This window comes from Dunckerocampus dactyliophorus, chromosome 5, assembly GCF_027744805.1.
Source record: "Dunckerocampus dactyliophorus isolate RoL2022-P2 chromosome 5, RoL_Ddac_1.1, whole genome shotgun sequence".
NCBI lineage: Eukaryota > Metazoa > Chordata > Actinopteri > Syngnathiformes > Syngnathidae > Dunckerocampus > Dunckerocampus dactyliophorus.
The window spans coordinates 5,030,437-5,044,069 of record NC_072823.1 but is presented as its reverse complement, the minus strand read 5'-3'; the positions used below and the strand labels follow the sequence as shown (position 1 = coordinate 5,044,069).

Here is a 13,633-nt window from a genome sequence, read left to right as displayed (position 1 = left end):
TCCTGGAGGAACTCAAAGTAGAACCACTGCCCCTCCACATTAAGAGGAGCCAGATGAGGTGGCTTGGGCATCTGGTCTTGATGGAAGACCCAGGACGTTGGAGAGACTATGTCCCTCAACTGGCCTGGGAACACCTCAGGATCTGCCAAAAGAAGCTGGACAAAGTAGCCGGGGAGAGGGAGGTCTGGGCTTTCCTGCTTAGGCTGTCCCCGCGACCCAACCTTGGAAAAATGGAAGATGATGGCTGGATTGGGTTGAAAAGGTGGAAGTTTAAAACCATTTATTGCACAGTTAAAAAGTTTTCCTCCCACACTCATTGCGATTGCAATACGGCACGGGTTAAAAGGCACAACTTTAAGTGTTGAAGTGCATAGTGCAATGTTACTGTGCAACAAATTATTTTAAGGGTAAATAAATCCTATAAATCCAAGGTACACCTCACTTAACTACCTCAGCCCTTTCTGGATGTTTAGCATGTTATCATTGCCAGACTGTCACTCTGTCACCACCAAATGCAAAATGTCTACTGTGCCTGTAAGTACAATTCTGTGTTGGGTTCCCATCAGCGCTCTAGCACTGTATTGCTGTTCTTTGTTACCCCGTCAGGTCAGTTTTTGTTGGAAGAGTCCCGTTTGCTGGAAGCGGCAGAGATGGCACAGAAAGCTGCACGGCTCGACAGCGGAGAGTTTGATGTGGTCTTCAGTGCAGCTCACATGCTCAGGTAAATGTTGGATTGGGATTATTTGTGGTACCTGCACTGCATATTCCATTCTTTAGGCTGAAAGGAAACATGTGTGAAAGAGGGAGCACAGTTTATCCTCAGACAGTCTGATTGACTTGACTGCACTTTATAATCCTCTTCTCTGGCCGCAGTGCCAGCTGAGAGCCGCTTTCGGGCTGTATATTTTCATATGCTCTTTCTCACTTTTCCTTGCCACTCTTGCTTTGCGAGACCTGGCTTACACTTCCAAATAAAAGCACAGCTGATATGAGTCTGAACAATGAAATGTTAGTACTGTAGTAGACCACAAGCGCTCGTCTTCTTATATATTTTCTTAAATATTATCTTAAATTATCTTAAATATTTCTGCTTATGTTTAAACAACAACTTTGTACAGGAAAGGAACTGCCACTTACCTTCAAAGCCTTGACGTAGGACCGAAGATCATTTCTTCTTTCGTGGTTGATGTTCGGACCGTCCCTTTTAGCAGGGTGAAGTCCACCCAGATTGTTTTGTATCTGTATCTGCAATAGTGACCTTGTATTTCCTTGGTGTCAGATCAGTACATCAATTTGTAGTGAACCGTAATGTCCTCTGCTGTAAAAATGTGGTGCTATGCCCCCTTTTAACTTTTCTTCTCTTGACCTACTACATCACAAATGTGTAAAGGTCTTGCTGTAGCTTTGACTTTGAATACAAATGAATGCTCTTGTTCTACCTGGTTATGTATTCCGCTTTGTTTTTGAAGAAACTAGCACATGCATAAATGCTGCAATAACGCACCTTATACATGTCCGCATTATCCGGACGTGTTGGCTCAAGTTCAGTTGAACCCAATAATTCTGTCCGCTCGATTGCAATGTAAACATATTGAGAGACACTCGTGGTTATAAGCCAGCGCTCGGACTTTTCTCTGCCAACTTGGCCTGGCGCCTGACTCTTGCACAGCTCACGCTCTTTATGTGTTTGTGTTGGGTGCAGATGTGGACGGGCCCCCCACTTGAAGGAGACACTACTCAAAGAAGGAGGCAAAGCTCTTACATGTGCAAATGTCTTTTATTGCCCTCCTGGGCGCTCCTGATCATTTTGCTTCCAAACTAATAATCACATTCTTTCTCCTTTTTAAACAAGTGTTAGGAGTAGTTTTCCTCTTTTCTCTACATTGACTCTAGTTTGCAGTCTTTTGAACAGTAGGCTGTTTAATGCTTGAAGGCCACTGGGGGATTTTTGTACCTCCCATTTCATGTGTCAAATTATGTGATCTTATACAGTCAGCTGTATAATCACAGCCAAGGGAACCGTAAGCAGGGTATGCACTTGCAGCTCACCTATTATATGATTTCCCCTCCCACAGACCACATGTTGCATGTCATGTCAAATTGCAGCATATCTGAACAATTACCAGCATGTCATGATGTTAGCTATGCCAATTTGATCCAACTTGGCTTGGTCTCAGGTCCTGCACAAAATATGATTTTTGTAATGATATCTTGGACAGGTATTTCACATTTAGTAGCAACCCTTCAATGATATCTCTATTCAGTGTTTAGTTGGCAAAAAGGGCATCACTTGCATGAAAAGAAATCCATAAATCCATCTTCAGCAGAAGTGACAGGCATGGGTTTTAGCCAAATGCCAATTTGTGCACGCCGTAACAGCGTCATGCATCGAGAAACAATGTTTGTGCAGTGATTTGTACACTTATGTGGAGTTGATAAAGCATCTGTAAAACAAGATGTCCGAATAAGAAGATCAGTTATTCAGCAGTTCATTTTTCTCTTTGTCTTCATCCTCGTGGTTTTCGTACTTTTAAACAAGGCACTTGTTTATATGTTTGGCAACCATTGTCTTTTACAGTCCTCTCTTCACTACTGCTTGGCAGCCTTTAGAACCTTCCTGATCTCCTTCAGTCATGTTTTGGTAGCTCTCCAGTCGACTTCTGCCAAACGTAGGGATGTGTTGAACAAGAAATTGTCCTTTTTTTCCCCACATGGCTGTTTCTTAATAATTCAACTGGCAAACAAACCATATGGTTGCGGTTAGAGGAAAAATACACATTTATAAAAAAAAATAGTGATAGTAAAAAATAGCAAGTCAGCTTGTCTGTGTCTGGACGTGATGAGATGTAAACGAATGAGGAGGTAAAACGAAATAGTGATGTTTAACAGGGATGGGAGATAGGGCAATCCATATTTCAATTTACACTCCTGATCAAAATTCAAAGTTGAAAAATTGCAAGAATTTACATTTTGCACTGCTGAATCTTAAGGAGGTTCTAAGTGGAGCTTCACAGTGCAAAAAGAAATGGGAGTGAGACAAAACAAATTTGAGTAAGCTATTTATTACAAACAAGCATTAAAGCTCTCAAAAGTTGAAAACCATCGCCTTTAAAAGCCAAAATTGCTCGTTTGCACGAGAGCACCAAACATCAGTCCTGATGGCTTCCAACCGTACTGGCATGACAAGGAGATCCCAGCTGAGATGTTTTCCACACGGCACAGTGGAGGGGGCATCATCATGATCCGGGTTGATTTTTCCTTCAATGGAACAATGGAGCTTCAGGTTGTGTAGGGGTGTCAAACGGCAGCTGGCTATTTGGAGGTGTTGCAGGGGGCATCCCTCATGACTGAAGGCCCTCGTCTGTGTGGTAATGACTGGTAATGACTTCCAGAGGAATAACCTTACTCGTTTGGACCATCCTGCATCATCTAAATCCAATAGATGGATAGCAAGGGAAGTTTACAAAAATGGACATTGTCTGAGAGAATTGCGATCTCAATTGTAAGCAAGAAAACCGGATTCATATTTTTTTCAGAATCATGCCGTACTACAACAGGAACAAACTTCAAAATCTTGTACCGCCTTCCCAGGAGAGCTGAAGCTGTGAGAGTCCCTGCAAAGGGCAGATCAGCTTTATGTTTTCTTCCATTTTCTTCCATCGGTTTAATGGCTACAGTGATTATTTCCTGTAATGAGGCCCATGTGACCACATTATCTTGTCTTTCTTCAGCATAGATTAACGTTTATGTCAGTGGAAACCTGGTTATTCTTAAATGTGTTTGCCCTTTTACCTGGAACATTAAAATAACTAGTGAGCTTATAATTGACCACAACAGCCAACATGAAAGCTGGCCTCCTTTGATCAGCAGAAAGGAAGGAGCTCCACCAGCAGCCACCAAAGCCCCTCTGCCCTTGTCACTGTCAAAAATAGCCCGTTTGGAAGTGCACAATTGTTACCATCAGTGAAAAGCACGCAGTTGTGCTTTGTCATTTGTCATTTAACAGAAATACAGATGAGCATGACAGCGTGACATTAGACATGGGTAGATTACGAGGAGGTTCAAAAGTTGAAGAAGTTTTAGCGTCATTAAAGGTTATTTGTTTCTATACCGGCATGCCACTCTTCCCAATACTCGTTGTAAACAGGAATGTGTGATAAATTGACTGCCTCACTTTGCTGTAAGTCCTGAGTTCACGACTCAATTAGCAACCAAAGTGCTCACACTGCATTCCTTAGCAGAGATGTTATCGAGAGAGAGATCCAATACTATAGAAAGATGCGATCCAATGAGAAAAAAATCAGGCAAATGGATCAACCTTTCTCATCCGTCATGCTGTCCCTCCCCCACTGTTATTTTCTCTGTGACCCTTGCGCAGCCGTAAACACAGCAGGTTCGAGGCCTCCTCTGAGGATGTGGGTAATAAAGATGAGTAATGACTGCTTCTTTCTCTTTTCCCTTTTTAGACAAGCCAGCCTGAATGAGGCAGCTGAGAAGTATTATGGGCAAGCAGCAAGCCTGAGACCCAACGTAAGTACAGACTATAGCACCATCATTACCATTCCACCTGATAGACATTGGCTAATCACAGTCACGGTGGCTTTTCAGTAATCTTGCCCATATTAGTATTATTCACACAGGCCCTCTTAGAAGGCTTTTTGTTCTCCCAGCTGTGAAATAATGCTCAAGAGTCTCAAATTTAGCATTAAAATGAATAGATATAAGCAGTTGCAATGCCAGCGCTGGAGAGAACGGTCAGTCCACCAAATAAGGTTTAGCGAGGTCCAAGTGATCTCTAAAGTGAAACTGAGTTCCTCTTCCTCATAAGCCTGCAGTGGGGCGGTGCCAATGAGCAGGAAGCTTCATGTTAACTGTTTCTTGGTATATTGGTATGGTCTGGTTTCAACCAATCTTGGATAGGAAGGCTGAGCGTCTCAGCCAGGCGGCAGAAGGGTGACTCATCATGAAACTGTGTGTTTGTGTGAGAGAAATTAAAAAGAACAGGGTTCCTGTGTTTCAAGTGAAAGGTCTTGTGATTGTGTTCTCTTTCTTGCGGCGTTTACACTTGCACGCATTGTCACGCAATTTGCCTTGTCATTTATTTATGGCTCACCAGAAAAGCATGAAAACTAGTTTGTGTAGTTTGCGCGTAAATTGCGCACTCGGCACGAAATGACCACGCTCATGCACAACGTATTTACACCTTGTCAAGTACCATCTACATCTAGTGCACGACAATAGTATTGTTCCCTTATAGGTATGCAGTGTCACCACCGCTTCCCACATCTTTGAAGCAGTTGTGGCATTATTGTGTCCCGCTGTTCGCACATCGGTTGCAATGCGTTCAAGTTGTATTCACGACTAGTTCACAGAAATAATGCGTGCCACACATATGTAACATTTCAACATTTTCTTTGCGCACTGGCACACAGCCCCACACAGTTTACACATACTTCACATTTTTTATGACCAATTTACTCATTGGCACACAAAATTGCGTGCCACTGCGGGGGCAAAATACGTGCAAGTGTAAACGAGGCTTCTATGATAAGCACATACTGTACGTTTAGCAGTACCCATGTGCTTGTCATAGATACCTTTTTGAGTGTTAAGTTGCTGTGTGATGATTTTAGCCTTTATCTAAGATGAAACCTTGAGACAGACTGTTGAGTATGAACTCCTGCGATTTCCGATGGGTTGACAAGATCGTGAGTTCCTTTATAGCTCGTGATGCCAAAGAAAGAGCTACCGTTTCCTCACTGACTCGCGAGCGAGATTTGAACATGGTCATAAATTAGCCGCACCGCTGTATAAACCTCAAGGTTCAAAGTTTAAGAAAAAAGTAACAGCTCATACACAGTAAATTACGGTAATCAAATACCAAAATATTTGTCCGTTAATTGGATCATTGTTGCAGCTTGAATTAAGAGCCGTACTTCCTCTACCTTGTCCATCTTCATCAGTTGTTTCATGCATTACTCTTTCCCCTCAAAGGGTGCTAGTGTTTTGTATTAAGAACATATGCTTCCGGAGTGAGAGAGGACAATTTAGTCCATTTAACAGATTTTGTCCTTCAGTCATGTCATCCCCCATACCTCAGCATGTTAAGTCTGATAGGATGCTTGCTTTGCGTGGCTCTTCATCTTCCCTTTGAAAGTGTGCCATCCCATCAAGGGATTCTTTACCTGAACATCTATCTGGACTAGTGGAGCCAGTCACTCCCCAACCAACTTTCACACTCCTGCAGTCTTTATATAGCATGCGTTGCTCCACGCACATCTGGTGCTGCCTCGGCTGCTCCATGCCAGTATTTCGGGGAGGATTGGGAAGCTGAGAGAGGTTGCAGAGCTGCAGGAAATTAGGGGGAAAAAAATGGAAGCTTTCGACGGGGGACGTTTGCAAAGCGCCGCATGTGCTGCTTGCTACAGGGCAAGGAAAGAAAGCAGGATATAAATCAAAGACGTCTTAGCCGTATGAAGCGGAGCGAGGAAGATTTTTGGCTGAGCTTACCTGAAAGGTTTTACTGGTGAGCTGAGGAGGGAACTGAAGTAGGGATTGATATGTCCTGCAAGAGGAAATAAAGAATTTTCTTGGTTATCCGTGAAAAAACAAATGAAAAGTTGGTTCATTTCCTTTGCTCGCTTTTTCTACCACTCATTGTGAAAAATACTCAACAAGCACTCACTTGATAATGAACTGTAAATGGGTGTCATTTACAAATAAAATGACTTACTACTGTACGCTATTCTTCATGCACATTCAGTCTGTCGGCCAGAGCATCTTCTGCCAGCTGGATGTCTCCCAGTGTTAGTTTCATAATGAGCCCTTCTCAGGGGGAGAAACTGGTGAGGAATTGGTGCGGGAAAAGGGTGATTCCGGATGTTTCTTGCCAATATATTTTCTACCATCGGTGTCCCATTTTCATCCATTGGGGACCGTGTTTCCCCACAGGACTGCACTGTATCTGTGGTGCAGCGGTGGTGGGATAGATGATTTAATCATTGAATTTGCATAACCGGCCGTGACGCAGAACTCAGTGTTTTTGTTTGGATGGGTAAAACTGAGTTTTTTGGTTTGTCATAAGAAATGTGAGAGTGAATGATTATTTGTCTATATGTGCCCTGCGATTGGCTGGCGACCAGTACAGGCCCGAAGTCAGCTGGGATAGGCTCCAGCATACCCGCGACCCTAGTGAGAACAAGCGGCATAGAAGATGGATGGATGCATTGGTGTAACGGATGGCGGCCAGTGCGGCTGTGTGAGCTATAAAGGATTTCCACTTAACTCGTGTACATTTTCTTCTGGTAATTATGGTTTTATTCACGTCATATTTTGCCTTTATTTTTTATAACTTTTTCCGCAACTTTAAATTTACAGCTTTTGAGAAATTAGGTCTTTTTTTTTTAAATGTCAACTTTATGCTACTAAAATGACATTCTTTTTTTCCTCATAATATTATGACATTACTCTTGTAAAATTAGGACTTTTTCATTTTAGATTACAGATTTGTATTTATTTTAGTTTTCTTGTTAAATCATATTTTAAAATGGGGCGCAGGCCAATGACAAAACAGCTTGATGGCCGCTGCACCCCAGGTGTAGATAGTGACGATCTCCCACATTGTGCATGGGTGCCACGCTCGGTAGAGTGCGGTTCTCCACCCAGGTTAGCTCTGCTTTATCATCATCCTTTTCAGACATGTTCAACTGATGTTCCCGCATGTAACGGAATAAACGTATACGTTTTCCATGCACATAGTTTCCTTGAAATGTGCCTCCAAGTAAACATGAATACTTTGTTGTTGTTTTCTTGCAGTATCCAGCAGCCTTGATGAACTTGGGTGCCATCCTTCACCTCAATGGAAAACTTCAAGAAGCCGAAGCCAATTACCTCAGAGCTTTGCGCCTCAAACCCGATGACACCATCACCCAGTCCAACTTACGTAAGCTGTGGAACATCATGCAGAAACAAGGCCTGAGGACCATGAGCCCCTGAGCTCCCGTTGCCAAACGTGCATGAAGAAAAAGTCCTCTTTAGCCTCGTTGGCTCATCTGATTGACACGGAAGACACTCAGGAGGAGGAGGATCGCTACGGTGCCTCAGCGCGCTCCTGATGACTCCTCCATGCAACTCAGCTTTTCACAGTGTTGCCGTACGTTTGACAGACATTTTTACCTTAAAAAAAAAAAATAAAAAAAAATGTAGCTCCTTTTTTTTTACAACTAGAGCACTTGAAATTAAGATGGGGACGTTTTTCCATCCTGCAACATGAGGGATGAACTTTAGAGGAGGGAAGGTATTTCCTGTCACATTTTAACGAGTACATCTGTCATCACACAAGACAATAAGCTATTATCAAAATGGAAGTGATGAATAATAATTGAGACAAAGTCCAAAACAAATGAGGAATATGATAGCGATATTTGATGACGACTTGAAAAGGGAATTAATTTATTTGCCGTTACAGCACAACAGAAGCCTCGCAAGGTTAAAGAAAGTATATTTCTTGCTGATTACTGTTTCCAGTTTTGGCATGTAGACAAGAAAAGGAACGAGGACCTATGTGATATTTATTATGCCTTATGATAACACGTTTGAGACTTATTTTTAGCCAGGACATTCATTGTGGCCACGGGTTTAAAGGAAGTGTCCATGGATAGTGTCCATACTATACCTCAGGGGTGTCCAAAGCGCGGCCTGGGGCGCGTTCTAAAAGTATAATTGAAGAAGAAAACTAAAAACAGCAAAAGGGAAAAAAATCAGCGCTAATTTTACAAGAATTAAGTCTTGTAAAAGTTGTCATCTAATGTAAAAAAGCAGTAATTTTAAAACAATGTAATATTATGATGAAAAATAATGTAATTTTATTAGCATAATGTTGAAATATTAAAGAAAGATTTCTTTTTTTAACTCATAATATTATGGAAAACACACTAAACAATGAATAAGTTGGTATTTCTGGAATTAGTTTGCGGAAAATGTTGCAATGTTACGAGAATAAAGTCAAAATATTATGGGAATAAAGTCGTAATGACCAGAAGAAAATTTAAAAGAAGAAAGATGAAGTAGTAAAAAATAGCAGAAATAAAATGAAAAAAAAAACAGCTGTAATTTTATGAGAATAAAGTCAAAATATTAAGAGAAGAAAGTCGTACTCTAACGAGAAAAAGTGACAATTTTACGAGAACAAACGTGAAAAATAATGTCCTTCTAATAGCATTTCATGTTTTTTTTTGTAATATTATGAGAAACAAACATTTTTTGGAAAATTAGGTTGGGGGAATAAGTTACAGTATTATGGGAATAAAGTCAAAATATTATGGGAATAAAGTAATTATTTTACGAGAAGAAAATTGCCAAAAATTATTTAAGATGAAAGCTGAAATATTTGGAAATATAAAAAATATTTTTAAAAATATATTATTTAAAAATCATGTTTTTTCACCCATATAACAAATCTGAAATGCCGTTTTTTCTTGAAATATGCATAACTTCCTTGCATATCGACAGTACATATGCTGCTGTACAAAATATCAAAGTGGCCCTTGCATCCTTTTATTTTCACTATGTGGCCATCGGTGGAAAAGGTTTGGACACCTCTGCTATACATGGAAACAGTACCTTCCCATGGAAGTTGCAAACAGCTCAAGGGCAGTTCTGCTAGTTTATTTATTTCCATATAATATACAGCACATGTTGATTGGACATGAAGGAACTTTCTTGCCAAATAAAAAAGCTATCGATAGCCATGCTCACTTTTTTAACACCTACAAGGACTTAGGGGAATGTTTGACTCCCTTTCTTTGTGTTGGACTCAACTAATTTGATGTGTTTGTATGAATTGAATCGTAATATATACCCACATTTTGTAAAACCACACAGAAGATAAGCAGCTGGACAAAGAGCGAGAGCTTTGTTGGTTTGCTTCATTTTTTTTTTTTATTCATATTGTCAAATGTTGGCTCTCAGTATTAATGTTTCATGTTGTATATTTTGTGTAATTAACACCTGTCTGTTGTCCGTCTAAATTAAGTGAAAGAGCACCTTCTCAGAGGGAAGAAAATGTACAGAAGTAAGGGTGATGTTTACGAGTTGCTCATCATAAAAACTTCCTTTGACGTTTATGGCGTTTTCCTGCTGCACGGTACCGGCTCGGCTTGGACATGAAAATAGTACCGCAGAAAGCCACATTGAATGCATCGGTGGACATGAGGCACAAAAATGGATCTTGACCACTAGTATGGAGATGCATTTTATTCGGGGGGAGACTGAGGGCAAATTGGAGACTGTGGATTATGCAGCAGATCTCCTGGTGGTCCCGGAAAACTCCACCATGATAAGTGAATTCCCGCAAAGTAGGATTCCTAATTAATAAATGGAATATGTTTGTAGTTAGAGCATAGAAAACCTGCTTATGACCTTGAAATACAGTTTGGAACATTATTAGAGCCCTGTAGACCTGAAATAACACCCCTATAGTCACGTTTACACTCATATTACCCAATATAATAGACATAATTAAAAAGAAAAAATAAGACAAGAAAAAATATCGATTCACACGTTAGCATTGGGAGTCAAATTATCACGGAGTATCTCTTGCAGTGGCTATGGTCTCATCAGTGTAATATTACTGACACCTAGTGACCAGTGTAGAATACTACATACCATAGTGGCGTCTTTGAATGCGTCTTCTGAGTGCAGTATATTTGTATTTTAGTTCATTTAGCCCTTTTTATGCTTGAAAATGCTTGAAAATTTGCCTAAATATACATATTTTTGACAAATTTTTGCCCGAGCCAACCACAAGACAGCTTATTTAATAATATATTTTGAATAAGAGACCAGACGACTATAAATTGTGTGGCTCCTCGCCGCTAACAAATGATGGATTTTTGTAAATCCACGTCTTACCTCGCCTCACCTCACTACAAGTTTTGGATGCGAGAGCAGCTTGATGGCGCTTCGGCAGGACCCCCAGGCAAACCCGGTTTCCTCCAGTCCGACGAATCCAACCACTTTTCAGGCTAGCCGCCTTAGTCCCCCGACTGCCACGAACACACGGGCGAGTGTCGAGCGTTTTGGCTACAGTAGCCGCCGCTCGACCGATGATCACGTTGCACCCAACTAAAGGTTTTTAACACGCCACCCCAGAGAGATATCATACGTGGCATGTTTTGCAGGGTGCAAACAGCACAGATGTTGGCTTTGTGAAGGGAAAGTGGCTGGATGCTGCATTGGGGGCGGAGGTGATCAGCATATGTTGATACCGTGCGTTTTCACGGAAATGGGACGATACTGATCGGTGGCCGATCAATCGGAGCACCCCTAAGAAAGACATAAACGTCAAAACTCTGGGCTTTTTAGCAGATAAAAAATAAATAAATACATTTCAGACCAAAAACCAAATTTGCGGGGCCTTGAATGCTAAACAGCAACTCTGCTGGGATCCACTGTAAGACTGCAGCGTCCAGAGCACAGCAACAGTGTAAGCTAACGGAAACAAGACATGCACATCACTCTTGCTACTTGCTACGGTGCCAAAAAAATAGTACCTGGTAGCACAGGTGTGGACTCGAGTCGCAATTTTGATGATGTTGGACTTGACTTGACAATATCATCAAAGACATGCAACCCGACTTGGACTTTGGCATCAATGACTCAGGACTTGGCTCAGACTTTAGTCTGATGACTTGAGAATACTTCAGATTTTTGTTGAGTAAAATGTGCCAAGTGTTCAACTCACATGATCGTTATGTTCTTTCCAGCTCGTCAACATATTTTCCCTCTGAATCTGCGTCCAATCAGGTTTAAGAACAAAAAGTGAAAGCATGAATTGCATCAATCCTGAATGCTACGTCAGCACTCTTTTTCTATGACTAAATCTTGTCACACTGCTCTCATTTTCCATCCATTTCTATGCCGCTTATCCTAATTAGGTCACGGGGGTATGCTGGAGCCTATCCCAGCTGGCTTTGGACGAGAGGCGGGGTACACCCTGGACTGGTGGCCAGCCAATGGCAGGGCACATATAGACAAACAACCATTCACACTCACATTCATACCTATGGACAATTTAGAGTCTCCAATGAAGCTGACATGCATGTTTTTGGAATGTGGGAGGAAACCGGAGTATCCGGAGAAAACCCACGCACACACGGGGAGAACATGCAAACGCCATACAGAGATGCCCAAACGGAGATTAGCCAACATGCTAACCACTTGGCCACCGTGCGGCCTATTTGTCAAATTTATTTTAATCTAATTGTTAAAATGGCATTTTATTTGCGAGGGACGAAATACTGCTTATGATTTGTAGGGGCTCAAAAATGTCAAGCCTATGACTACAGACCTGACTGGACTTGACTTGGACTTGCACATCAAACACTGACTTGCTCCCACCTCTGCCCGGTGGTGCCGATGGGATAGCGAGTGAAAGCCGAGCAGTGGTGCCGTGCAGTGCGGAAAGGGGCATCATGTAATACGTTGTAAGTTATTGTGTTGTGTTACCATAGCAACGGAACCAGCTGGCACTGTGTTTTACATGTGAAATGGAAGGTTTACGTTCATTTTCATCGCCGGATGAAGTCTTTAAATTCCTTGAAATGTGTGCTGGCGTTTTGAATGCATCTTAAGAGTGAGCGAATGAGTCAGTTTGTTGTTTTGCTGTTTTTGTTTTTCCACCACTTGGCACACTTTGTAGTCACGAGGCGTTTATTTGTTATGTGCAGTTTTCTTTCTTTCTGCAAACATTGCTTGAGTCAAGCGTTCCACTCTGTGTCTCTGCTCAGGGATCTCAAGCGGTGCATTCTTGTAGACACAATTCTTCACAGAGCTAAATTATAGATTTATTTTTGAAAGCTGTTGTATTTGTATATATTATTGAGATTTGTAACATTGTCTCCTTTTTGTAAAGAAAATCTTTTTTCCGTCGTTTTGTCCCCTGGTGTTGCTTTTCTCACCCTAATAAATTTACGGTGTGCATTTGCTTTGCTTTGCTTGGTGAGTTTTCTGTAATTGGGTGGTCTCGCAAGCTGCGCAACACGTTGAACACAGGATTTAATGTCACCTCCCCCCTGTAAATTTGTTGGAGCTTGTCATAAAAACAACAGTAATGGATCTCCTCTGCTTTGATCATGGAGCAACAAAGAAGACGTAAACATTTCCATATGGCCAAGGGGGCTCAAGCCCACATATGGTGTATCCAGGTACAACTTCCTGGAGGAGAATACACAGAAGCTGCTCACACTGTCCACTGCAGCTTACATTTTGCAAGAAAGAAAACGTGCTTTCACTTTGCGTCCTGCTGCGCCTGACATTCCCCAGAAGAAAAGTACAGGCAGGTGACAAATGAATGAGTGTCGACGCATGTACAGTATAATGCACACGCTGCTCCGCCCAGCAGAGCACTCGCTGAATGTTGAAACCTTGAAAAAACGATGAGCAATGAATGACGCTGATCATGTGTTTCTGTTTTTGTGGAGACAAATGGAATCAACCAAATGGGAGTTTTTTATGGACATGGAAGACAGATGAGATGCTCTCCCCCGTCGTGACCAAACACCACATTTTTGAAGGATATGATAATTCCTTTCACTAAACGCTTCCAGAGATGTATGGAATGAATACCATCACA

At 41.6% G+C, this 13,633-nt stretch overlaps 1 protein-coding gene across 1 annotated transcript in view; it reads left to right on the top strand.

Annotated features, from left to right (window-relative positions):
• Positions 1 to 12,985, top strand: part of tmtc2b (transmembrane O-mannosyltransferase targeting cadherins 2b) — a 106,418-nt gene extending 93,433 nt beyond the window's left edge. Inside the window, exons 10-12 of the mRNA XM_054777253.1 lie at positions 607 to 721; positions 4,467 to 4,530; positions 7,816 to 12,985. Coding sequence (XP_054633228.1) covers positions 607 to 721; positions 4,467 to 4,530; positions 7,816 to 7,995 — 359 coding nt within the window. The 3' untranslated portion in view covers positions 7,996 to 12,985. The remainder of the gene's footprint in view (positions 1 to 606; positions 722 to 4,466; positions 4,531 to 7,815) is intronic.
• Positions 12,986 to 13,633: the final 648 nt, after the last annotated feature.